General features: G+C 29.6%; 4 protein-coding genes and 1 long non-coding RNA gene across 12 annotated transcripts; 2 read left to right on the top strand and 3 right to left on the bottom strand.

Annotated features, from left to right (window-relative positions):
- Window positions 1-237: 237 nt before the first annotated feature.
- On the top strand, window positions 238-3,268 carry LOC146526809 (centromere protein L-like). Its single transcript, XM_085206661.1, has 5 exons — window positions 238-464; window positions 547-755; window positions 826-1,041; window positions 1,177-1,319; window positions 2,555-3,268. Exons 1-5 carry the CDS (start codon window positions 428-430, stop codon window positions 2,793-2,795), a joined length of 846 nt encoding a protein of 281 aa, XP_085062787.1. The 5' UTR covers window positions 238-427; the 3' UTR covers window positions 2,796-3,268.
- Window positions 3,269-3,274: 6 nt separating this feature from the next.
- LOC146526808 (uncharacterized) lies at window positions 3,275-8,648 on the bottom strand. 4 transcript variants are annotated; one of them, XR_014879339.1, is made up of 8 exons: window positions 8,378-8,648; window positions 7,762-7,992; window positions 7,227-7,349; window positions 6,694-6,843; window positions 6,441-6,522; window positions 5,788-6,256; window positions 5,151-5,265; window positions 3,275-4,853 (listed from the first exon to the last, which is right to left on the bottom strand). It is a non-coding gene; the product is annotated as an uncharacterized LOC146526808 (long non-coding RNA). The 4 variants fall into 4 exon arrangements; XR_014879340.1 differs by having other exon boundaries at window positions 5,819-6,256; XR_014879338.1 differs by having other exon boundaries at window positions 5,151-6,256.
- A 499-nt stretch (window positions 8,649-9,147) lies between these two features.
- Window positions 9,148-16,586, top strand: LOC146526807 (uncharacterized protein CG1161-like). Its single transcript, XM_085206662.1, has 5 exons — window positions 9,148-9,433; window positions 11,021-11,136; window positions 12,418-12,532; window positions 12,773-12,898; window positions 15,902-16,586. Exons 1-5 carry the CDS (start codon window positions 9,377-9,379, stop codon window positions 16,046-16,048), a joined length of 561 nt encoding a protein of 186 aa, XP_085062788.1. The 5' UTR covers window positions 9,148-9,376; the 3' UTR covers window positions 16,049-16,586.
- On the bottom strand, window positions 14,729-19,989 carry LOC146526806 (proton-transporting V-type ATPase complex assembly regulator TMEM9-like). 5 transcript variants are annotated; one of them, XM_085206668.1, is made up of 5 exons: window positions 19,257-19,989; window positions 18,695-18,813; window positions 18,315-18,401; window positions 17,645-17,770; window positions 14,729-16,705 (listed from the first exon to the last, which is right to left on the bottom strand). In XM_085206668.1, exons 2-5 carry the CDS (start codon window positions 18,788-18,790, stop codon window positions 16,652-16,654), a joined length of 363 nt encoding a protein of 120 aa, XP_085062794.1. In that variant the 5' UTR covers window positions 18,791-18,813; window positions 19,257-19,989; the 3' UTR covers window positions 14,729-16,651. The 5 variants fall into 5 exon arrangements, with proteins under 5 accessions (XP_085062794.1, XP_085062793.1, XP_085062792.1 ...); XM_085206667.1 differs by lacking the exon at window positions 19,257-19,989 and adding an exon at window positions 18,902-19,221; XM_085206666.1 differs by lacking the exon at window positions 19,257-19,989 and adding an exon at window positions 18,890-19,216.
- A 3,859-nt stretch (window positions 19,990-23,848) lies between these two features.
- LOC146526805 (uncharacterized) lies at window positions 23,849-24,769 on the bottom strand. The gene has a single exon (XM_085206137.1). It carries the CDS (start codon window positions 24,767-24,769, stop codon window positions 23,849-23,851), a length of 921 nt encoding a protein of 306 aa, XP_085062263.1.
- Between the last annotated feature and the right edge of the window lie 2,527 nt (window positions 24,770-27,296).

Raw genomic sequence — 27,296 nt, 5'->3', positions numbered from 1 at the left:
TTTATGGAATTACCGTTAATTTAAATGTGAATTGGTAACATTAACAAGCACTGATCTTAAGTGTGCATATTATTTATTAAAGTATGAACGCAATTCCGTGTACTAAATAATTCATAATTTTAATCGGGCGAAGACGCGAGCTGGTCGCTAGTCACATACAAAGTTTTAATGGTTTATTCTTTTATCTATGTAGTATGTATGGGTATGCTATTATCTGCATATTATTTTTAAATGTGTTTTGTGATTATCTGTGACAACTTGTCAAGTACGTGTAACGGCAAAACTTTTAAAGTATTTTGTAGAAAAAGAATTAGTGTGTAAACTTAAGATTATTACGAGATATATAGACGATAATTTAGAACTACAGTAAATTTGTTCTGTGACTTAGAAAATTAACTTGAAAATATCTTTTAAATAATATATAAATATGAATTCAAATTACGTTTACAACGATCCTCTTGCCGGTGAATTTAATGGCTTAATATGTTGATATTTATTATTTTATACAATTTTCAGTGTTTATTAAACTATTATGTTTTTTTTTAGTAATTTATAATGAAACACATTGGCTATTAAATAAAATGTCTCCAATGTATAAATTGCAGTATGATGCTGTTAAACTAAAACAATATGCACTGTACATGCGTCAAGAAATTGTACGTAATATTGATACAAATTCAACAATAATATTTAAAGTAACCTTCGAAGTATTACCTATGTTAAAATACTCTGAGGAAGATTCAAATGCTTTAATGGTAAGATACTTTTTATGTAGTGTTAACGATAATATCAGCATAATATTGTACTTTTTTATTTAATTTTCAGATTACAGTTACCTCAAAGTCACCAAAAAGTACTAGTGTTGATAAGGAAACAGTGTATTGCGCTATACTCATGTCATGGGGAGTTAGTTGTACTTTAGATGATGCTATACATCTTCCATATATGTTAGAAAGGGGAGGAATTAGAGTTGGTACTGTGGTTAAATCAACTTTAAAAACTATATTTGATTGTAATATTAAACAATGCAATTTTACACAGGTAATTAGTACATAATATTTGCTTTGTACTTTTTTCTTAATATTTTATTTTTCGAGTCAAATTATATAATTTTTGTCTCTAACAAAAACAAACAAAATATGTGTGGAAATCCTATTTACTAAAATGTTGTTTCAGTATCAATTATTACAGTTTTGTTTTTTCCTTGTGGAAAATGATAATTCAAAGGCTACAGATGCATTAATTCTAAGTTATCATTGTGGTGAACATAAATTTTCTATAACCTTTGAAATTGGAGACATACATATCATCTGGAATCCGTAAGAAAATACTTACACACAGATTATTTTTTTTAACTTTACACTATCCTGCATGGAGCATGGTTGACAGAAGGGGTCTAGTGTTAAGATACTCCGCTTCCCACTTTCTGCTGAATTTTCTCAAAGCCATGCTTTGCCTTAATACCACAGTGACAAAAATGGAAATATATATTTATATATTTATTTCAACTAAACACTAAGGACACATGGTTCATACTTTCTTTTTATTTTTTCACAATTATCAGCTAATCAATTTTATTTTTATCTGTTACTTAAACTAGGCTAATATATCTAGGGTAATTATATAGATTTAATTCCTGCAAAAGTCCAGGTATTTTGAGATTGAATTTTTGTAAATATTTAACTTATTAACTATCAACTTAATATATTGAGATTTTACTATTTTAGAATTTATAGTATATAATTATGTTTTTTTTATTTTATTCTAAGTGCCTGTTGGAGGATAGTAGGTTAGGGATGTGGAAGGTATAACCTCTATTAAAGAGGATACCACTCTGTTTCTATTCTCAATGGCCATTTTTAAATTGTATTCCACAATGCCGTTCATTGTTGCCACTGTTGCATTGCGGATCAGCCTTTTGACTGTGTCGTCTTTGCTACTGCTGTAATAGACTGTGTGCAGGACGCTGTCATGCAGCTGTAATTTTGCCAACTTCATGTTTACTATTTCTACCATCGCGTTCGTCAGACCCTGAGCAATCAATGAGGTTTCCTAGACCGCTTCCTATGTTTAACCTACACCATGCTCTCTTTCATATCTACACCACTCAACATATGTTTATTCTGGACTAAGATATTTTCTACAATTTTTGAGTTTTTTAGGTAATTCCCGGCCTTTGCAACCTCCGTCTTCAGATTTTTATCTAACCTGACCCTTGTATGCACTAGGTCAAGATCTTCCCTTGTGTTGCAGCGGATAACTTTTTGTTTTTAACTGTATTCCAATGCAGTATATAGTTAGTGTATATTTTATGATGTTTACTGAGTGACAAATTACTAACTATATGTTATTGTAATTACATTTATTTATATGTATTTATAATTTCAGTTTACAAGTAGATCTCTACATGCAAGTTGACATGCAGTTTATCATCATCATCATCATCATCAATTTAATCATCTTCTTTTTTATTATCTTGCCTATATTTTAAATTTTAAATTATTTTTAAAAGAACGTCATTAAAATGTTCATTCAATATAACTTTTTTTTTTAGAATTAAAAATGAAATTGAAAATGAATACAACTTAATAATATTTGCATATCAACTGTTACAAAATCATATCTACAATAACTACGGCATGAACATCGCCGTGTGTGATTTACGTGGAGTAGCCTTACCAGGAGCAGAAATAAGAAACGATGGCTCTGTCAAAATGAAAACACCAGAATTTATAAATGCTGTGTTCACTGTCTTGAATAAAATAACAAGTAATTTGTATTTAGACATTAATTAGTTATTTCAGTAATTTTAAACCTGTTCTTTATTTAGAGGTTTTCCACTCTAAAGGAAGAAACATATTTTTACATACATATGTTTTTAACATAGGAGCAGGATACAAACCTGTGCCTCTTAGAAACAATGAATGAACATGTTATCTTATTATCTTAGAAATTGTGAAAGTCTCAGCAAATGAGATGACTTATCAGAACCCTTTGATGGTTTCTAAGAGAAACAGGTCCCAATCTTATTGCATTAAAAATTAAATCTAAAAACATTTCATATGTTAATAATGCTAATGTATGTTTAAAGCAATTGTGTACCTGATCATTTAAAATATGGATGTAAACGGGTAACATTAATAAAGATAAAAACATGTATTTGATGTTATGTTTATAAGTTAATGTAATCTATATCTTAACATAATAAAATTGAACTAATTTATATCGTAAACATAATATAAAAAATAAATAAAATGGTAAAATAAAACAAGAATTATTTTTTCAACATTTACTTCATGAATTATGCCATACAAACATGTTTGCATATTTTACCCTTTGCTACATCATTACAATGTGCTAAACTTAAAAGTAATCTAGTTTTGTTATCATATCTTTGATTAACTTCCAACCAGCCCTTTAGATCACAATATTATCCTTTGAGAATTTTTGTAACTAGCAATTTTATTTTATATTTAATCGATTTTTTAGAATGGTTATACATATAGTCGATATATCAATTATCAAACCGATGATTATGTAATCGATTATTTTACTTTTGATTTGATTTTTTAAGTATATTCCTCAGAAATTACATCTTGTGCAAGATTCTCTAGGCCTCGGTCAGTTCTCATAAATATTATTTAGATGGTCAATAAATATGTTTGTTAAAAATTTATATAAAAATAAAATACACATCTAGCATTAACAAAGTAAAATAATTTCATTAGTCATTTAAAAAAAATATATAATGCATATTGTGACTTACACATGGTATAAAATTTACATACTTTAAAGTCCTTTTATAATCACAAGACATTTGGATTTGAAGCAGTTACTTGATAAAAATATTTCAAACATTGCACATTCATTTCAAATTGGCTTAAGGCTGAAAAGTCTTTATTTATTTATGTATATATATAAAGCTATAAATAAAGAAAATCAACCTCAAATTATTATTATATATGCTTGATTATTTTACAATGGTTAATACAAAAGGCTGCAAGGACCTGAAAATCTTTATATACATATAAAATGGATGATTACATACATTAAATATATAATATGAATCATATAAAGGCAAGTAAAGCAACTTCATCTAGAGGAATTATTACAAAGTAATGTAAACATATGTAGTATTATTAATATTATAAATGTGAAAGTTGATGAGTTTTCAATGAAACTTTATAGTAATAAAATTTATATGTCAAAATACCACAAAGGCTACAATTTATGTAAAGGTTTTGTATGATTACAGACTAAAATAATAATAAGTTCAAGCACGCGAAGCCGCGTTTTGATTGCTAGTTAGAAAGTGAAATAGCCACTTAACTATGCAAAAATATCAAAAAATATTTAGATATTGAAAAAGAAATAGATATTGCCATATTTGCTTTTATATGATTCCACGCCTGGTCCGATCTTACAAATACTCAATGTCGGGTTATGCATGATGAATGTTACTTACATCTAATATTTAAATATTTGCTAAAGATGTAACTATACTGCCACTATGTAAATTAATATGGAGACAACATTTTAGATATCCACGATTGATGGGCAATTAAAATTGTATAATGTCGTGTTATAAATTGAATAGAAAAAACAAAACAATGTTACAATTCTTAGTACAGTTGAATTGTAAGAAATTTTCTAAGAGATAAGGTATTTTATTGTATACCTGAAATTTAACTTACAATTAGTTTACTTTGTCTAGTATTATCATATAGGCTTGAGAGCCACCTTGCTATTATTAAATGTTAAGATGCGACATTCTGCAGCATTTAAATAAAACTAAGTAATCCAGCATGCAGTAAATTCCTTACCAGTGTTTTTTGCACACAGCTTCACCCCTTCTGTGAAAGTTATTGAAAAAAATGTTTCTTAGAAAATACAAAAGAAACTATATATTCATTTCACTTAAAATATGACCATTGCAGTATTTAAAAGCGACAGCTATGGCTTCCCAGTCCCACTTGAGGGAAAAAATCGTGTACTTGCATAGTAACAAGACATAGCGCGGTATTTAATTACGCCACTCACGCAAGCAGTCACGAAAATTGGACAGAAAAGTGGAACAGATTTTCTTAACACTAGAGTCCCTCTGCCTATCCTACACACATAATTATATAAAAAAAAACCCCATACAGTACCAGACGAGGCGGGTCTCGCTAAGCGTGTGCAGCCCAGCACCTAACAGCAGCCGCCGGCAGGCGCGCCGCCCGCTCCCGCGTTTTAGTGCTGCAGCCCGATCTTGATGCCAGTTGCCTGGAATATATCATTGTAAATAAAATATAATACATTACTACATATCTATTTATACTCAGAATTGATACATTGTAAATAATTAAGATCCATATGAATAAACAATAATAATTAAAAAGCAACACTAAAAACGTAATAAATTAAAACAGAATAAAATGTTTAGTTGTCATTATATAAAACATATAATGCTTTTGTACATAATACGTTTGTCACTCTACTGCTCATAAATGGCTAGAACAATTAGGATAATATTATGAGTATATATTTAAACAAATTTCTGGATGATTTCAAATATAGTTGGGCCAAATAGATTGCGCTTCAGTTGATGTTAGACAAGTTAGGGTTCTTATAAGAAGTCATTAAAATATATCCCTTCTTCTCTAAGGAGAGCCTCCATCTGTGCCAGACTTGCTAGTAGAATGAATGACAGACATGAATGCAGTTGAATGACAATTGATTTTTAAAGAAATAGTTGTAAGAAAATACAAATCGATAACGGCGTAATCAGAACGGTTGATAAAATACATGTGAACTGCCAGATGTGATATACAATTACAGTAATAATCAAGGAACATATACTAGAAGAAGCGTAACTCCCATACAAAAAATTTTGCCAATAGCTTTACAAGCTTATACTACTAGCGCCGCATTTTATAGCACCAAACTTTTTCGGAAAAGCGGGAATATTCATATTCAAAAGCGTAATTACTAGTACGCAGTATTGGGGTAATTTTAATTGCAATTAACAATTAAATATTAATAATAAAACATTTGTCTGTACGGAAATCAAAATTACCCCAATACTGTAATAAAAATTTTTTAATTATTAAATTTAAATTAAAATGATATTGGTAAGTATAATATTAAAAGAACATTAATATGTAAAAATATTTTATTTTATATTAACATTAATTACAAATGGCTGTTTCATATTTCTAATGATTTATTATACACTGAACTGGCAATTCTTCTCGAGAGGTCCTTCAGTTGCGGCCTGCAAATTTATATATAGTTGTATAAAGGAACAATAAGCCGTAATAACCACAGTAATGATTTGGTTAATTTAATACAAGTTTGCTTTATGAAATCGATTTTTTTAAAATAGACTTATAATTTATTCCTTTTCTAAACAAATAAAGTCTTTTTTATTGGTATGTACATGTTTTAAAAATACTTACGGGAGAGAGTGTGAAGTTATTGCAACAAGACATCCAACTCTTCTGGTGCTATTGTTTCTGCTGGGTTGTCGATCATAGGGGACTTTTCCGCGCCATTGAGGACATCAGCGTGCAGAGCAGAGTGATTTGGTGTTATGAAAAAAATGACACGCGAATTTAATTAAACATTGAAATGTATTATCAACTAACACAACATATTTGAAATTTAGATTATTAAACATCCAATTTAAAAATACTAGAGTATTTTACTTACTGCCACCACCCACTTCCAGGCTCAAGATTCCTGCAGCTTCTTTTTCTTCAGATTCTGAATTGTCATTACTGGTGTCGTCTTAGACGTTAATTCTAATCTTTTTTTCCAATGCTCTGCAGTTATGCTTTGGAATACTGGCTTAACTGTAAGCTGCAAGTAGCATAAGTATTAGTTTGTTATTATATTATAAGTATTATATTAACACAAGTATTATTATAATTATCATGTTCATTATTACATACACTTTTCTTAACTATCCTTTAACTAGTCATATCAAAACTAAATTTCCAGCATATATGGTTTATATTTGAATATTAATTATTTTCAATTGGAGCAAAGAAAAACTTGGCATTAATTTACATAAATCATAAAAGAATATTTTATTAAATATTATATATACATATATTTAAATATTTCCTAATCTTATTATTCTTTTTATTTTCTTTTGGTAATTTCCCTGGGAGTTGTATCACAAATTGTACTCACATTTAAGGAATGGAATTGTAAAAATAATGTAAAACATAATAAAATACCTCTTCTCACGCTGTTGACTCTAAACCAATGTTTATATGTCATCTTCACGTCTTGCTCTATTTCTCAAATTTTATATTTTTTTAAAAGTTAATGTCCCTTGCTTTAGAAGGAATCTCTTTCATCTGTAAAAAAAGAATTCATTTAAAATTCATATTATTGCATGTTTGTTAGTTTCTACTGGTATTTTTTTTATTTTCAACTGGGCTTTAATATTATAATTATAAAAAATAAAATAAATCAGCTTCTCACTGTATCCCACATACTGTAACTGTGTCTCACTAAGACACTCCTTTGCCTAAGTAACACTAAATATAAGAGGCAGTTGAGGCGCAGCAGCACAAGGGTGTGACTGTAATGCAACGGTAGTGGGTTCAATCCCCACTCAAGGAAACAAAATATTCTGATAATTTATGCTTTTATTTCCTTGGTATGGTGCAGCGCGGCATTGAGTTCCACCACTCGACTCTTAATGCTTCCAGAACAAGAAAGGCAGAATGCCTAATATATATTTACAATGGCAAAAAATAACTTTACCTAGTCTTCACCATTTATAGGTGAATAGGATGGCCCAATTATATCTGGCACAGCATATTATATGCTTAGGTTTGCCTTTCGCTTTTCGTAAAAACATGACATACTAACCACATAAGACTATTGGTAGTATAGGTAGTGTTTATAGTATAGTAATAGTGGGTGTAATGAAAAAAGTCAGAAAAAAGTCCAAAAAAAGTCTTAGGCCAACAACATTTGACCCAAGTCTGTGCCCTGAAATATGAAATAAATTTAGGTGAAAAAACCATAAAATATAGAACTGTGCTACTTATAGATTTCTTTCAAAAACAAATTATTCCCTTCTGAAATTACTTTTAATGACCCTAACAGTAATGTTAACTGAACACGCATATTCTAACATTTACTGCTCTCTGATATTAACATTTTACATAATAGGTTTTTACTTAAATTTGGAAGTGTGTGTGTTGTGTTAGTATTGATTTAACAGCTACAAAACTTCAATCTATGCACTGGCTACCGAATGAATAACGTAATTATAATGCTTGAAGGTATACTCGCAATAAGAGTTTGATTTTTAAGTCCAAAATATATCATAAAATAATTTTCATTACTTGCTTTACAATATTTGTACACTTACTTCATAATATTTAGCTTTCCTGTTTTAAAACTATAAAAGACAATCGCCATATTGCAAGCACGTGTTTTAACAAACTCTTCAATATACTGACACGAAACCACTTAACTTAAAGTACATCTTTTCGTTAACTAAATAAAAAAATATTAATTCGTAATACACACAAGAATTTTAAAAATATCAAATGAGAAGATCAGCTAAATCACATGGAAATGGAACAACAATATCGACCGCCATGTTAATTAACCCAACCCAGATAACATTGTTGCCATTGACAAATATAACAAAATAAACAAAAAAGTAACATGTGGAAAATGAAATTAATATTATAAAAGTCCAATTTATTCTATAATTCTTTTTGTCTAATATTCATCAGCAGATAAATTAAATTCATTATAATTAAGCAAACATGTATTTTTAATTCCACTTTAACAACACACTAAGTACAAAATTGCAGCATTGTAATTTGTCTATTATGTCTAAAAATCTTGGTACAATATATATTTCTGTATAAAATATACAAATTATGGTTGGTACACAAAATTAAAATAGTAATGTGAAAGCAAGTTCGAATCTTGTAACATAGAAGCAGCCTGGGAGGGTCACGCCTAAACGTAACGTGGAATGAACTAATGCCAGTTCTAGCACCAAACAAACACAGCCAAAGAATATCTATGTGTGCAGGCAAAACTTTTTATATGGGAGTTAACAGACCCTGGTAATAATGTTATATAAACGTTGTTTGTTTTGTTTGTAAAGAGGTTGATGAAGTTCATACAGTGTTGCCAACCTCTCTTTGAGTAAATGTGGTGTTCTGTTATCTGTTCTGTGCTAATGCTAATGAGTAAATGTGTTCTGTGCTAATGATTTAATATACTTATAGATAGTTATTAGTTATTACAAAAGAATGGAGTAGTATATTTTATTTTGCTTCCATCAATAATCTCTAAAAAATTAGACGTATTTTACCAAATTTTGATATATACAAATATTCAGCTAAAAATGTTACATAAAGTAACATTGGCTTTGTTTATTGTTTCGTGTGCTTCGTTGGTATCCGTAAGTACAAATAGTTTTACTGTTTACTTTTTATGATACTAAATAATATTTATTAAATTAATAATTGTTGCGTTAAAATTCACAATAATTCGATACGTATTATTTATTGACATATTGAAGGACGTGCTCTTTTTATTTACAAATGAAAATAGTAATCAACTTTATAATTATACTTTTTTATACTTTATAAAAATTAGGCTGTTCTATAACTTACATAAAAATATTTAACTTTTGATTAACAGGGAAAGATAAAAAAACTAAAATCAACAACAAAAGAACAAGGATCAAAGATCAAAGAAAACAAAACATGTTTCCCATATAAAACAAAATTAAATGTATTATTTCCAAATTTCAGATGATTTTTTTGAAATGAAATTGTTACAAATATGCTTTAAATTTTTTTTTCGTGAACATTAGCTTTTATAATAAATGCAAACATTTGTATATTCACAGCTATATAAAAGTATGAGAGAGACTATGACACTACACTCGCTGGATACATCAATTGTCCTTGTATGAACATGAGTGTTTCTAATTGCAAAATTTTTTGTGACTCCATAATTAGTATTGAAGCAGACACTGTGTGTGAATACATTATGCCCAAGTAGTTGAAAAATTTCAAATAATTTTGACATTTTCAATACTACATACTATAACCCATTACATTATCATTTTGTATGTATATCAGTTCGGACACAATTTGCACTCACTCACAAATTGACATTACTCCGACACATCATACAACAAGTGTATACATTACACTATATACAATATAATGATTATTAAGAAAACATATAAAAAATTTAAGGTAGTGGGATTTGACACTCTTTAGAAACCATCTAAGGGGCTCGGGTTCAAATCTGGCTATGTTCAAATTGTTAGGTGAGAAAAATTCTATTAAGAAAACTTAATAAGTATATTTTTTTCTTGCTTTCCTAAGTGTGTCTTTCATAACACTTTAAAAGATGTTAAAAATACAAAACAATATTTTTTATGAAATGTAAAACAAGTTGAATAATTTTAAAAACATATTTAGTTTTTGTGTATTATCTTTCTTATAACAAAATTTATATTTTATAAAACTTATTAGAAATAGTCAACTATAATTAAAAAACTACTACAAGCCATATCTATAAAAATATATATGTCACAAGATACATTGTACACTACACATACATATATGAAAATGAGGAACAGTGTGTCTTAACAATATGTTCCAACCTATATAGTACATATACAACATAAAGCTGATATATTATTAATATTTCACCTAAATAAATGTTTTAATAACATGATAAATTAATATAATACTGCATGCTTTTACACATCTTTTCAAAATTCCATATATAAACTACAAAATATAACAATCATTCAAAATACATAATTTCCCTAAGTGAAAGAATGTGACAATTTGTTTTGCTAGAATTATTTGACTTGCTGAATTTATTCATGCTGTTCCACAACGGCCTTGGCCTATACGAAATATTGGCCTCTATTATAATATAAATTTAAAATAGAATTTATAAACTATATATTATTGTAATTACTTTTCTCTTTATAGTAAATAAATAAATAAATTATATACAGGCATCGTATGAAGACAAAAGATGTAAGTGTGTGTGCCCCAGTCCTGCCGCAGTCCTCAATAACACAGTGGGCTCAGACCGGAAACTTTATATTGGGAATGTACCACCCAATAAATGGTAAGTAACATCCTACTCTGAATTGATTGAATAATGTAACTTGTTATAGCTTTGCAAATGATTTTTTGTCCTATAATACGTCAAAGTAATTGAGGCCATCGTAGCGCAGTAGCACACCCTTGTGACTGGAAAACGACGGTTATGGGTTTGATCCCTACTCGGGGGAATGAATTGTAATTTATTTATGTTTTCATTTTTCTCGCTCTGGTAACAAGGCAATCCGCGAAGTTGAGTTCCGCCACGTGACATGCAATGTCTCAAAAGTCAGTGGAAAGTGGAGGACTGAGTATTTTAACACTAGGTTAATCTTCCCCCGCTATATACAGAATACAGAGGTGAAGCTGAAAAAAATATAGTAATATTATCTTGTGTTTACATTGGAAATATATTATAATTTTTATGTTTCGACTAAAAAATATGAGTTTCTTATTCTTTTTAGAATTGTTATGTTTTAAATAAAGGAAAAATAATTTAAAATGTTTGGTATATGCATTTTTGTATAATAACTTTTTCACTTATATTTATTTTATAGTATAACCTTATTTATCATTAATAAAGTGAAAGTTATCTTTACATTTTTAAAAGTGCTATTCTATTTGTATAAAAAAAGCAGTATAAGTTTGTTGTTATATAAAATAATTTCATTAAAAACATATCGTCGTTAGGCAAATTGTCAAGAAAGACAAAAAATGTCTTGAATAAACTATGACTATGTATTATCAGAAGGTTTTTACAATTTCGTAAATTTATTTGTGTTGTCTTCTTGTGATTTGTATTTATTTTGCACTTTCGAATGATATAAAAATTGTACATAACGAAAAAAGAAAAAACATAATCTGAGCCGACGATATACAGGGTGGAAGAGGCAGCGCTTCTTTTATTGAAACTGCATATAGGGTAATATATTTCAAACCCACACCTAAGAAATTAATCAAGGTACCTCAACAGTTTGGACGTAGGATTTTTTTTTCATTTCACGATTTTTATCCATACCTGTATTTCGTGTGACGCACACAACGTGTGCGACGTTTCCGATTTGACAGGTAAGTGTGTGCGTGCCTATGTTATACTTTACAAATGGCGTTTTATTTTAAAACGATAATTTTATTATTTATTTTGTTTTAAAAAAATAACTTTTTCATTTTTGGGAATTATTTTTTTCCGAATTATATTAGACTTTTATAGAGTAGTTAAAACTGTGGTTTCATTTAAAGTGGTGTTGACAATTCCACCCTGTATATCTACTTTTTAAATATATATATATTGTATTTTGTTGTATAGCAATTGCGATGGAGTAATTCTCCCTCGTGTCGGTGAACTGATAAAAGGCCGGGAGCAAGAGTTCTGTCCGCGATGCGAATGCAAGTATGAAAATCGAAATACTACTATTATAAAGGTAATATCATTGCATTACTTTATATAAATAAGATTTTGATAATTATCTAGATTTTTTTATTTTATTATAAATATATAATTTTAATTAGCGACAGTCCTCATTAAGCATTTTCTGTTTTAATTTTACGTTACTCTCTGTAGTACCTAAATGATTTTTAATTATAATGTAAAATATTCCCCCATGTAAAAATTTGAACCCACTGCCTTCAAAATACAGATTTTTTACAACTTTATTCCACAGGTAGTAGTGATTATAGTGATATGGGTGATAATGCTGCTAGTAGCCTACATGGGATTTCTCATATGTCTCGATCCACTCATTAATAAGAGAGCTAAAGCCTCGTATCAAGAACACACGAATGAAGATGTAAGTTATTATTACAAATTATAAATAAAGAATGGACTAAAAATACGAAAGTTGAGAAAAAAATAAAATTGTCGTTTGAAAAGTATTTGGTCTTTTTGTGGTTTTATAAATTATGTTTATACAGTGGTGCTGACAATTCCACCCTGTATATAAATAAATATTTTGTTTTATAGTTTGCGCTTAGATTTTTCTTTTTATTTTGACATATACACATTTACTTGTTAAGGTATACAATTATTTTGTTAGTAGATTCACATTGAGCACATAGTTTTCCAATTGAACCCATAATCATAATGATAATATTTAATATATTTGATAAAAAAATATCATTACAAGGTATCTAAGTATCGTAATTCTTTTAACAAAAAATATCTTTAAAAATTGCTAGAACTTGCTTCTGAGTTAATATTCTTAAAATATGTTTACGAATATATTTTTATGCAACGTATACTTAAAATATGTTTTCGAATACATTTTTTATGAAATAAGATAAAAATAATTTATAGAGTTGATTTTTACATTAAAACCAGCTAAGAGGGGTCGGACTCGCCTACGAAAGGTTCCGTAGGAATAAACACAAAACATATATAACCACCACCACCACCACCAATATATAATTTAAAAAATCTTAATTTAACCGAAATATATTTTCTTTGAATTATGGATTTCTTAGAATCCATAATCAAAATGACTGATAAAAGTACTTTTATACTTAAAAATTAATAATTAATTAATAAGATAATTCAGTGAAAATAAACACATATTTCTATCACGAAAACAGCAAAGCTTGTATAACGTAGCATATTTTAAGCACATTCTTAATATCATCTCCTTATCTTTGAATATACTGAATAATTGATAGAAAAAATAACACTATAATAATATTAGAGACACGGAAATATTGAACCTGCAATAACTGTCCCAGTCAGCAAAGAATTATTTGCAGTTGATATAATTTCTAATCCCGCAGTTTTTGGCTCGGCACTGTTGTTAAAAAGTTACAAGTACTGAAAATATCATATGTATCATAGGTATCATATGCGAGATTTTACAATTTTTAAACAATTGAGTAAACGATAAGATCTTGTCCATACTAGTTCAATATATGTTTACATAGTAGCCATATTAAATCCGTAATCCAAGCATAATAAATCAGATTGGCAAAGCAGAATATTCTATGCATCAGCAAATAGCGCTATTGTAACTCCGGCGTGTGTTGTTTACAATTTGATTTAAATTATTTCAAGTTATACGGCACAATAATAATCTGAAAACTACCTATCTTTTAATTGTACTAAACATGATTTCGCAAATATTCTTCCCAACTCTACAACCCTAAAATATTCAAATTATGTCTATTCTATCATACAACAGAAAGTAAATAACCAAATATACAAATGACGTCAGCCAAATAAATAATCGATAGCCTTACATAACAGACATTCTTTATAATATTTTTACATGTTAATAACAAATGTTGGTAATATTTCGTCTTCATAAGACCTCTTCGTAATGCAACTGGTAAACGCACTTTGATATTACGTAAATGCGCAAGATGCCACTATTTGTATCGCGAAATGAAATGCACATAAAAAAATTTTGGATTTATATATTTTAAATGACACATGATCTTTATTCTAATTCTCTAATCTAATTTTAAAATAATAACAGATATTTTAATAGAAAATGCTTAATTTTTTTTTATTTTTTTTTATTTGTGTATGTTATATTTGTTGTTGAAAAATTGACCAAATGCTTAACTCACATGCTTTTGTTTTTTTTTATTATTTTATTGTAGTTAAATCTAGGGCACCAAAATCAAACACATTCTTTGAAAATTAAAAATGAAACAATCTTTATTCTCATTCCATAGACATTTCAAAACAAAGTACAAAATATAACAAAAGTTCTTAGTAATAACAAATTGTAAATTATGCCTAGTATTATAACAAAAGTTATAATATATATATATATATATATATATTAGCTTCACGCTCATGTATCACGTATATATCAGGGTAAGCAGTGTTGAACCTAGTGTTAAGACACTTATTTACACACACACAACCCAATTTAAGGACATTGCCTTGTCTTGTTACCTGAGGCTATTCTCTCAAGTAATCTATACTAATATAATAAAGCGGAAGAGTTTGTTTGTTTGTTTGTTTGAACGCTAAGATCTCTGGATCTACTGGTCTGATTTACATTGTTTTTGTTTTGTATGAAAGCTGCATTATTCAGAAGTGCTATAGGCTATATAACATTACATTACACATATATACTAATATATTTTAAAGTACATTCTAATTTGACATGCAATTTATTCTGCCATGTTAATAACAACCGTCGTTGCTACGCGACCGCTACCGCGACGTTTTGATATTCATCCTTATGAAAATAAATATAATAGTCACTTTTAGCATTTTATCTAGATTGAAATTATAGTTTACTGTATAACATACTAATAAATAACTAAGGAGATGTCACTGATTCCAAATGACCTAGCCACCTAGCGGGCGTATGACCGACGCGAACGGGCAGATGACGTTGACGGTTTTATAAATTTTCATACATTTTCGAACTTTATTTGTTGTTTATAATTAATTTAAAATACACTTTGATTCTCTTCTTATTTTATTTGATATTGCCCGCTAAAATTATCCTACTTAATAGAGAGAAATGTTTAGTTATTTCGTAGAGTCGATATCTATGTACGCAAGTACGGAAAACTTTAGGTACTTTTTCTAATATTAAGAATACCTATCCTTTAGTTACTTTTAATCCTTTTGTTAGTTCATTTCAATAACTCAGATAATTTTTTCTAATAATGTGTATCTACTTATTATTCTTTTTGATTATTTGAGCTTATATTTTCTTACTAATTCTATTGAGAATTGAAAATAATTTCATGAATATATTTAATAAATATTCTTATAGTTGAAGCAGGCGTAGCCGCGTCCGGGTCCACTAGTAAATATAATAATAAAATAACTTTTATAACAGGATGAAAGCACCATCAGCGGGCCGTCTCAAGCTATGGGTGTTCGAGGAAATGTCCTCAACCGTGTCACCCATCAACAGGACAAATGGAAGCGTCAAGTGAGGGAACAGAGGAGGAACATATATGATAGACACACCATGCTCAACTAGCATGGTCACAATGGTAACCGTAGCTCATTTTATCATGTGCCCTTTAAACCCTAGAATAAAATGACCTAACTCAGAAAAAAGTATTAGAAACAATTCTAAAGTAACTTTTTTAAGTTAGGCCACTTTTGCTCTTAGTGTGATTTGAGCTAGTTTTAACCTATATTATCGATAATATTTTATTCATATAACAAATAATCACATGTTAAAATTTAAATAATTAATATATACACATTTAAACGTAAATAATATAAAAATTATTCTTTTCAAGTGTTATTTTTTAAATGTTTCTTATAAATAATTATTATCAAATTTCAGTCAATATATACAGAAGTATTAGAAAAGTAGAAGTATAAAAAATATTTTTAAAACATTTTATATCCAATAGATAGATAAAAGTAGCAGTCCATAGAAAAGTTTTATATAATAAATTATTCAAATTCTTATCCTATACTAAACTAATTTATATATATTTATGTTCAATATAATTGTGTAATGTTTGTATTTTGACGTGCTAATCAATAAATATTATGCATAGAAACATTGGATTATTTATTTTGTCAATAATATTTGTGACATATTGTGTTTTGTTTGATGGTAAATTGATTAATAATTGTCATTGTCTCCACATTCAGTGTCATGGAGTAAGAGATTTTCTACCTGTAAAGTAATATTTAATTGTAATATTTTTAATGTTTAAAGTAGAATTTTGAAACCATGCTTTACTTTAATTAAAATTTGAAGCCATTGCAGTATCTTTGGGTGACTTGTGACTGTAAACATGATGGTTGTGGGTTCCGTGTCCTCTTGGGGGAGAGAATTATTTCAGTTGGCTGCTCTGGCAAGATTGAGTGTGGCTTTGAGTTCCAAGTAAATACCAAAATTCAAGTGGTAAATAGAGTATGAAGTGTTTTCAGTATGAAGTGGTTCTTTTTGCTACCCTATGTTCCATTATCCAAAAATAATAATTTCACTTAAATTAATATAACATGTTAAAAACATATTTCCGGGAGTCACGAAAATAATAATTATATGTTAATATTTAATCAACACCAATGTTGTGTCTTTAATAATGTTTGAATTTGTTAGTAATTATTTAAATAAATATAACAAAATTGAGGCCACAGTGTCATGGCACAGGGGCACAAAGTGTAACTGCAAAATCTTGAGAAAAGACTGGATGTGAGTTCAATCCCCACTGTAGGAAATGAAATATTTATTTACATTTATATTTTCATTTCTTCGTTCTGGTGTCGAGGCAAAGCGCGGCTTTGTGTTCCGCCACTCAACACGGATTGCCTCCTGTACTCGACGAAAAGTGAGAAACGGAGTGTCTTAACACTAGGTTCCCTCTGTCTACCCTGCTGTATACGGGATACAGCATGAAGCTGATTTTATTTAAATAAATATACAAGACTATACTAATAAACACAAAATTCTAGATATCCATAGTTGGGACACATTGACACAGGAAATGGATACAATTTCCCAAGGATTCAGTCGCCAAACACCCAAATCGTCTAAAATGTGTGAATTATTTTTTTTATATTGTTTTTTTTTTAATTATAAAACAGTTAAAAGATATGAATTATAGCTCACTTCATCCCGCCGGTACCGCATTTCTGCATAGCGCGGCCTCAGCAGCATTAAAGCTTCGAGTAGTATAAGAAACAGGTAGTACCCTAGTAATAGCATCACAGACCATATCACAAAAAATACAATTACCTGATGACAAATAAAACATGGTATTTAATTTTAGTCTTTTTTCGAAAGAAAAGACAAGGCCTTTGTTGTGCAGCAGCACAGCACCTGACTGTAATTGCAGTGGTTTTGGGTTCAATTTCCACTCAGGACAAAGAATTATTTTCATTTTCGCAACCTGATAATAAAACAAGTACAAGTGTGTGGAGAAAGAAGTGTAAACAGTAGGTAGGTTCTCTTACCCTACCCTGCTATATTCAACATATAACGTGAAGCCAAACAAAAAAAGTGAATACATAAAATTGAGTTTATCACTCAATATACAGTATCTCAAAAATTGGGCAAAAAATTGAACACAGCATCTTCACACTACTTTCAATTGCTACATGTGAAGTTACTAACTACTCAACTGATTATTATGAAACTATGTTTTTAGAGGTATTAGAAAGGACATAGAATACTTTTTATAGAAAATATATATTATGTTTTGGCTTTAATATAAAAATAAATTTAAGCAAGCCAAAACATACTTGAGTCTATAGTATATATATACAATATTAGCATTTACCATAATAACAGCTGTATTTCTAGTCTCGTATTTGCATTCACATCGTGGGCAAAATAACTCGGCGTTCAATCTGACTTCATCATCGACCTTTGGAAGTATTACATTATTACAGTTACTGCAACAATTATTAAGTATGAAGAGAAATTATGCAGTTTATAACTATGTATATATAGGTATACCTAACTGACTGTAAACAATGTTTGTGTTTGATCTCCACCTTGATCAAAATTGTATTTATTTTTATGCTATGTGACCTAACATTTTATAACAATAAATTTGATGTTAATTGAGTTATAACAATATCTCGAAATTTTGTATAATGTTAATATTCAATATTTAAAGAAAAATAATTTTAAAGTGGTAATAACTTGTAAGCTTACCACATATTTGGAGGTACATAGGCAATGTAAAGCGTTCTGTGTGATTTTATTGTGCTGTTTAAAACAGACGTTGGTGTGGGACAAACACATCGACATCGATTATCCTCATATATTTGTGCCTAAGAATTAATAACATTTATTAATTTTCATCTCACAAAGTAATTAGACAGTATAATATCAAATAATAGTACGAACCGTAACGCTTACAATTAGTATAGGAATTATAAATAAAGTTCTAATAGACATTTTTGTTTCTTGAATTATTTAATATGTTAATTTGTTCAATTAAACGGTCCAAAGCTTACTATCTAAATGAAATTATACATCAATATTCTAAATACGCAGTCACATGTGAAATGTCGATATCTATAAACAAAATGTTATATTTAATAATTCAAAATAAATAATTCGGAGTATGCGACGTCACAATTGATAAGAGCAAGAGAAACTATAATATATAATATAAATAATATAATGACATTGACATAAGTGACAACTTCTTGATAACAATATATATTTTTTAATTATTATTTCGCTTTAGACTGTTACTTATAGTACTTACTTATACGTTACGTTACTTATACTATTTTACTAATTTATAAGAAACAAAAATTGTTATAAAGCAACATATACATCATATTTTCATATCATCATATTTCAATAAACATTAACGATTATCGTCATTGCCTTCTCTTCATAACAGATAAATATAAGAAAAGGACTGTTTTGTGTAATAAGAAAAGTTTTATTTATATTGTATTACAGATAAAAAAATATATTGAATTACAGCAAACGTAAAGATACCGTACAATGAAGCACGATATTCGTAAAATATAATATCGCACCTTTAAAATTATAGAGACCTTTTAAAAATATCTAGTTTTGGGAAGAGTCGAATAAAGATGTGTACAATTACGTTTTTGCACAAATAATAGGCTTATAAAATCATTTTAGATGATACAGTAGTAAATGATTTTTAATTTATCTATATTTTTTTTTCTTTCTAAAAATTATGGTGTTTTTTTGTTTAGGTCTCTATAATTCTAAAGGTGCGATATATTGTTAGAAATGATGACCATAGAGGATATATAAGGACGACTCTAATTCGGTTCGGTTCTTTATTTACTGGCTGGCTCACGACTCTAATTATTGGCTGGCATTTTTGAAGGCTGTCAACGGCGACCGAAAGAAAAGGATCGCTAACCTCACTCTACCCTATAAATGCTGGGCACAGAATACATTTACTCATGATGCTGGGGAATTGGATATTGTTATTAGATTGCTAGATAATTCTTTTTAGTTGTTTAATAATTATTTGAAGCCTTGTTTTAAATTACTTCTTTTCCTACTTTATTTAATATTTGCAATAGTTTCTTAGAATATATACAACAAAATTATATTTTTGTTTGGAATTAATTGGAAAAAATGCAAAAAAAATTCTATAAAATTATTTATTTTATTAGACAATTATTGATAAACTGTCTATTATAAACGTAATAATAGTAACTAAACGGTTATATACCCTGAGAAATTAATACTTAATACTTTATTGGAATACACAAGAAAATTTACACAAGAAACAATTTGTACGATAATAACCGCATTAGTGATACACTGTGTTGCGGCTATTAACGCCCACCTCCCTAGCGTTGCTTAGTAACTATTGTAATTATATGAAACAGCAAAAAATTACCATGAAATACAAAAAAATAAAATAAAAAAAAAAACTCTTAAAGTAAAATAATATAAAAGTGAGTGGGTTTGTGTGAGTGTGTGTGTGTGTATGTGTGTGTGTGTATTTGTGTGTGTCTGTGTGTATGTGTGCGTGTGTACATGTGCGCGTGTGTGTCTGTGTGTGTGGTGCGTGCTTATGTTTGCATCTGAAATTTAATAAGATTTTCGGTGTCTCTATAATTTAGTGTTAGAAGCCAATTGAACAATACAATTCTACACCTTCGTAGCGTTAGGCTGTAGATTTTAAGGTATTCATTAACTTTATTGTACAGTGTTGGGCTCAAATAAACGTAATGTTTGTTTGAGGAGGCCAAGCGTCTTTTTTCAGTCGGACATACTCTATTATTTCTGCGTTTCAAATTTTCACTATTCTGGTTGTAAGATATTTCTGTGTGTTTTCGTAAAATAGCGTGCAAGATAAACAATTGTCGAACAGTCAGAACATTACAAATTTTATATAAATCTGCAGTTGAAAAGCGCCTAGGTTTGTGTGTGATGACTTTTAAAACACATCTTTGGGCTCTCTCCAGTCGAAGCATCGTGCATTTCGATGCTCCACCCCATGTCGGAATGCAGTAATTCAAAATAGACTGCACAAGAGAAAAATAAACCATTTTTAAGATTTCCTGGGTTGCGCTAGATCTAAGATTTCTAAAAATGTATATGAGTTTCCTTAATCGGGATACCAAAGTATTTATATGTTCAGTCCACGTGAGATTTTCATCTAGGGTTACCCCGAGGTATTTTAGTGTACGTGAACGACTAAGAGGGCAGCAATCGCAAAAGTGCCCCTGGTCTGGGCATTTGTGTGCAATGATCGTAAAGGTATCAAATGGAATTTGGGATTTATGGCCAAAAGTAATGAATTTAGTTTTTTGAGTATTTAGCGTTAATATGTTGCATGATAACCAATTGATTATAGTAGCCAGAGCATTTTCACTATGCTTACGAACATCAGACCATGTACTACCATTAACTATCAGAGCCGTATCATCAGCGTAAGTAATAATTTTACAATTTGGAATTTGTAGCTTGCACAGGTCGTTAATATATATAAGAAACAGGATAGGTCCCAGCACACTACCTTGTGGCACTCCGAAGGATATATTTTGATCGCTACTTATAATATTGTTTATAGAAACACACTGGGTTCTCTCACTCAGGTAGCTTTTAAAAAGGTCATACGCCGTTCCACGTATACCATTTTTTTCTAATTTGGAAAGAAGGAGAGGGATAGAAACGGTGTCGAAGGCTTTTGATAAGTCCAGAAAAATACCCACAGTTTTCATTTTTTTATCAATATGTTGAGTGGCGGTATTTACTAAATTCAGGAGTGCGTCCTCAGTAGGCCTATTGACCCTAAAGCCATACTGATTATCTTCAAGCAGTTTATACTTATCCAAGTAGGAAATAAGTCGCTTATAAATTACTTTTTCTAGGATTTTGGACAAAGAACTCAATATGGAGATAGGTCTATAATTGTTGACAGATTCATTATCACCGTTCTTATAGATTGGATGAATAATAGCTTTTTTAAAAACCCTAGGGAATATGCCCTTCGATAAACACAAATTGAACAGTACAGTTATTGGAGGAGTCAAGAAATCCGCAGCTGCTTTTAGTATCGATGTCGAAATCCCATCCCAACCCACAGCGCAGTTGTCCTTAAGTTGGCAGATGATGTACCTGATTTCAGACTCATCGGTGTTATTAATTACCATCGAAGAGGACATAGATTGACTATTTGGAAAGCTGATGTATTTCTTATACTTAGCGGTAGGTTGAATGAGTTTAGACGCTATCTCCCTCCCTATATTGGCAAAAAAGATGTTAACACTATTGACTGCTTCGTGTGCATCATTTACTGATTTTAAGAGGTGGCTTGACACATTCGCTTTTTTGTTAGGTAGATTGCCAAACTGTTTAATTAGGTCCCAAGTCTTTTTTGAATCTTTCTTAGCTTTAATGAATTCGTTACTTTCATAATTTGTTTTAATTTTCTTTAATAAATTATTGCAAAAATTCTTATATCGGGTAAACGATGATTTTAAATCTATATTATTAGGATCTTTTTTTACTTTCCTATAGAGTTTATCACGGTTTCGTATGCATCGTAATAATCCTGGGGTTATCCAAGGTTTTAATATTCGTCTTTTACTAGAAACCGATACTTCACGGGTATGTTTTTTTATAGCAGCAGATAAGATTGATACTAATCTGTTTGCAGAGTGTTCAGGATCAGTGGAAGTTACAACATCAGAAAAATCTGTCTCCTTAATGTCAGCAATAATAGCAGATTTATCAATGAGAAAAGATGTTCGTATTTTTGTTACCTGTTTTATATGTAGATCGCAACAGACAATTATGGGACTATGGTCGGTAAATACAGTATCTAAAACGAAAGATTTAGCGGTTGTATCAGTTTTAAGTAGTATATGATCGATGCAATTTTTATTTCTGGTAGGAAATAGGTGCCCTGGCAATAAACCGTGTAAAGCACAAAGGTTTAGGTATTCGTCTGCTCGTACATCATCAGACAAGTTGCCAATATTAATATTTACGTCCCCTATTATAATTTTTGTTCTAAAATTAACTATTGAATTTAATGCATTATCTAGGCTATTAATGAAAGATGCGATATTCTTGTTGGATGGGGATCGATATAGAGCAAGGAGAGCAATATTGTTGGAGAATTTAATTAGTAAACAATTGGCTTCATCAAAAACAGGCTCCACTACTTCACAAATTAGATGGTCTCTAATATAAACTATAACACCATCATTTTGGTTACTATGACTTGACTTGAAGAAACCGAAATTGGGAATGTTGGGTATGACTGTGACTTTGCTCAACCAACATTCTGACAACACTATCACATCGATATTATAAGTTAATCTTTTCAACAAAACCAAAAGAGAATCGAAATTACAAGTAATGCTTCGGATGTTAACATGAAGGACTTTTAGACCTTCATCAAATTTGAGATATTCATTATATTGTTCGGGAGTACATATTTGGGAGTCTGACACTGATATATTTTCAATATTTTCTATAATCGATTTGTCAATCAACATTTTTATTAATATTTATAACGTGGGTGCATATTATTATAATTACCATTTTTGGGGTTACTTTTAATGGGCTTAGTTTAGAAAGACCCGCATAAAAATTATGTTTAATTACTTTAGAGACTTTGTAGTTACGATTATTAATATTTGAGTTGTAAATTGATTTGTGTATGTTGTAAATGTTTTTTATGTTGTGTAGTTTTGACAAATTAGTAAAAATGATGCTCATAAAAAAATTATACATAATAAATAGTACATGATTACAAAAAGCGTATATTTCATAGGTTAAAATAATAATTAAATCTAGTTTAAATAAAAAAACGATAACATAAATAGACATAAAAACGGCTAGTCATTTCATGGATCTTAAGCCAGACAGATCATTCTCATCTTTTATAATCTTGAAACGTTCTCCTTCCTTCTTCCTTAAGAGTATTTTTCCATTTGATATCCAACAGTGAGCGTATTCATTTGTCTTAGCAAAATCACGAGAAAGATAAAATAGCCTCTTCATCTTGGGCGATAAACTTTCAGATATGTAAATTGGTTTCGACGGACCATTAAATCCCAGCTTGTTTGTGGTCAATCCATTATTTTCTCCATTAATTTTCCTATACATACGAATAATTCTCTCCTTCATCATGACTCCTGTAAAATCTACAACAATGGACCGAGCTGCAGAGTCACGCGAATTGATGCGAAATACATCCTTTATCTCATACGGTTGTATTGATACATTGAGGTGTTTCCCGATCGAGGTGACAGTGTTAAGTAAGTTATCCTTGGTTTCTGCGTGAGCTGGCGGAATATTTTTTATTTCAACACAAGTTGCTCTGGACAGTCGTTCGTAGTTTTCAATTTTACTCTGTAAAAGTTGTATCTGTTGTTGATCTTTATGACGTTCTAATTCAAGTTTTTCAATTTGGCAAACTATCGAATCGTATTTTTGTGACAAGAACTCAACCGATGACTGAATTTCATTGTTTTGTCTTTTTATTTCAGTTACGGCTACAGAGAGCTCTTCAAGTTTGCGATTTTGTTCTAATTTAAAAATACTCAAAATATCTTTTATCTCTGTCATAAAAGAAGCCAATCTCTCTCCGATATCTACTGAAGGAGAGCGTCTTCGTTTAGAACGAGAAGTAACATTCATTGTACCAACATCGGGAACTACACCTTTGCTCATGCTGTCTTTGATCAAACTTGGCTCCGATAGACAATGTTGCAATGGAGAAGATGACGATGTAGAGGGGGGAGTTCGTTTCAATGGCATTGTGGGAATTATTTTTGTTGAGAAGAAAAAAATAAACAATATAATAAAAAAAAAATAAAAAAAATAAATAAATAAATAAATAAATAAATATAATTTAATAAAGTAAGTGACGACGAGCTGTGGTTTGAACTCTAATCCAAACAGCGAGTAGTACTGCTCCGTATATAACTAGTCCAACGCACCGTCAACGTAAAAAGACTAATTTGTAGTATAAGTTCATTGTGGACGTATACTCGGTATGAGCTTAATGAGTCCAAAGATCAGTCCTTTGTCGTGTCACTGATACACTCGCACTATGTTAAACTGCCTTATTTAAACTTTTAAAACACATTATTTCTTCAAGTTTTCTTTATTCACTTATTAACAACGTATATGGAGAGCTTTTGGACATAAATTTATTACTTAATAAGCACTGTAAATATTATAAAACCAATTCAATATGAGGAGCAACTTTTAACGCGTGCAATCCATTTGAACGCGCGGAGGGGGGGGGGGGGGGGGGGGGAATTATTAATTAATTATTTTTTTAAGAGAAATAAAAAAAAACATTCAACTAATCTAATTCGATAAAATTAAAAAAAATATAACAATTAATAAAAATTATAATATTGAAAACCACTTGTAATTTTTGTAAAATGTCCTGAATTAAATAACTGAAGTATGCGGGGCCATCTATCGAACAATATTGTTGCCAATAATATTGTGTGTGTGTGTGGCTAGCCTAATGGCGGACTTCAGCTTCAGCAGTTGTACTAAGATTGTAGAGCCTGAGGTTCTCACGGCCTATCACAGTATACAGTGTGGTGCTGATAAAATGAAATAATAAATATCTCGTGCATTTTACTTCCCATAAGACACTTTTTTGCATTCAACAGATGGTTGCAAATGCCGTTTATTTTGGTGTTTTTATGTAGTTAGTGTTGCAGCTTGCTATAATATGCTATAATACAAGGAACATATACTAGAGCAAGAGTACTGTTCTGTTCTTTCTATTATGGCGGTCCGAGCGTGCCAGTTGAGCACAAAATCACTTCGCCAGTGTCACGTTGATGGAGAACTCACGAAAGAGGTTGTACAAGAGCAAGAGTATAGATTTATAGAACTTGACACTTGACAAGTTGACAGATACGCCTACACGATAAGCTATCGATCGTGATCTTAACTAGCGACCTACCCGAAGGTTTGGTTTCGGCCAAAAATCTAAGTTTTGGCCATAGTTATGGTTTCGACCAATAAATTAATTTTAAACATAAAGAAAAACCGACTTCTAACAACGAACTAAAAAGTGTAAAATAATTTTACAAAGAGTTTATAATTTTGAAGTCGGTGCTAAGTAAAACAAACAGGCTTAGTAATTTGATATTGTAGTAAGGTTGTTGTTGCATTAGTCGTCAGACTAATGCAACAACAACCGACTTCCTACCAAAATTATAAAATCTTAGTAAAATTATTTTACACTTTTTTCATTCATATTAATAAATTAATTAGAACAAATTACTTCCTTGATATTTAAAGTCAATTCAAAAACATACAATATAAAAATGAAAATAGGTTCACACCAAATAAGCGCAAAATTATAACACTTAAACGTAAAAAACGCAAATATTGCCACTATAGTGCACAAGTGTAGACTAGACTTAATACTATAGAGAAAAAGTATTTTTTTATACATAGAGCATAAAACGTAGAGATTACTTGGATTTTTATGTTATAGTTCTACTTAGTCTATGTTTACGGCTGCTGACGGATTATGATTTGAAGTGGTAGAAGCTAAATGTGTTATTTTTGTGATGAGTGTTCGTGTTATTTTTTGAGGTAATTGAAAAATAATATTTTAATTTAACTACTTAAAATCTAATTGTACTTTAAGTATTAAAGGAAGTGGTTGTGTATTAAACTCTTCGTACGTACACTGCTTAGGTGGCAATTTTTGTGTGTCAAAATTTTAGAATAATAACTTTTTCATATTAAATATACTTTATTGACTCAGTAGGCCGCAGAATAGTGTTAATTTTAATCTAAATTTATTTACAAACAATATTTTTTTCTTATATATTATAGAAAAAAATATACAAATGATTGTAACACTGTATAATTCAATGACACGACGCTTTTTATTAGCTTTTAATTAATACATTTCAGTGTTTAAATTTACAAATTACCAAAAATAAATATGTATATAAATATAGAATTAATACATGTTTCATATGCTTGTCATATGCTTTGTATTTATCAATACTACATAACATTAAAACAAGTCCAACAAGAATAAACAGTTTTACCATTACTAAATAAATGCACTTTCGGCTTTAATGAATGTAGTTTAATGAGTTTCAACATGTAACATAACCTATTAAATATATAAGTTATTTTTAACTGTATACACTAATTGATCAGATACAGTAAATAATAAAAAAATATGCATTTTTCATACTTCTTATATACAATAAATTTGGCGACCAGTATCACCTTTCTTTGGCGTTGGTGTATGGTTAGACAATATATATTGGGGTATATGGGACATATA

This window comes from Heliconius melpomene, chromosome 21 (assembly GCF_056956725.1).
Source record: "Heliconius melpomene rosina isolate 202511_hmr_F chromosome 21, ASM5695672v1, whole genome shotgun sequence".
Taxonomy (NCBI): domain Eukaryota; kingdom Metazoa; phylum Arthropoda; class Insecta; order Lepidoptera; family Nymphalidae; genus Heliconius; species Heliconius melpomene.
Note: the sequence above shows the minus strand (reverse complement) of the source record. Positions and strands in the feature narration are given on the sequence as shown.

Coding starts and splice junctions, on each gene's coding strand:
- LOC146526809 (XM_085206661.1), top strand. CDS start 428: ATGAATTCAAATTACGTTTACAACGATCCTCTTGCCG. Junction 756..825: donor AAGATTCAAATGCTTTAATG/GTAAGATACTTT, acceptor TTTAATTTTCAG/ATTACAGTTACCTCAAAGTC. Junction 1,042..1,176: donor AACAATGCAATTTTACACAG/GTAATTAGTACA, acceptor ATGTTGTTTCAG/TATCAATTATTACAGTTTTG.
- LOC146526807 (XM_085206662.1), top strand. CDS start 9,377: ATGTTACATAAAGTAACATTGGCTTTGTTTATTGTTTCGTGTGCTTCG. Junction 11,137..12,417: donor AATGTACCACCCAATAAATG/GTAAGTAACATC, acceptor TTTGTTGTATAG/CAATTGCGATGGAGTAATTC. Junction 12,899..15,901: donor AAGAACACACGAATGAAGAT/GTAAGTTATTAT, acceptor CTTTTATAACAG/GATGAAAGCACCATCAGCGG.
- LOC146526806 (XM_085206664.1), bottom strand. CDS start 18,940: ATGTCTATTAGAACTTTATTTATAATTCCTATACTAATTGTAAGCGTT. Junction 18,430..18,694: donor TATGTACCTCCAAATATGTG/GTAAGCTTACAA, acceptor TAATTGTTGCAG/TAACTGTAATAATGTAATAC. Junction 16,706..17,644: donor TGCGGTACCGGCGGGATGAA/GTGAGCTATAAT, acceptor ATTACTTTACAG/GTAGAAAATCTCTTACTCCA.
- LOC146526805 (XM_085206137.1), bottom strand. CDS start 24,769: ATGCCATTGAAACGAACTCCCCCCTCTACATCGTCATCTTCTCCATTG.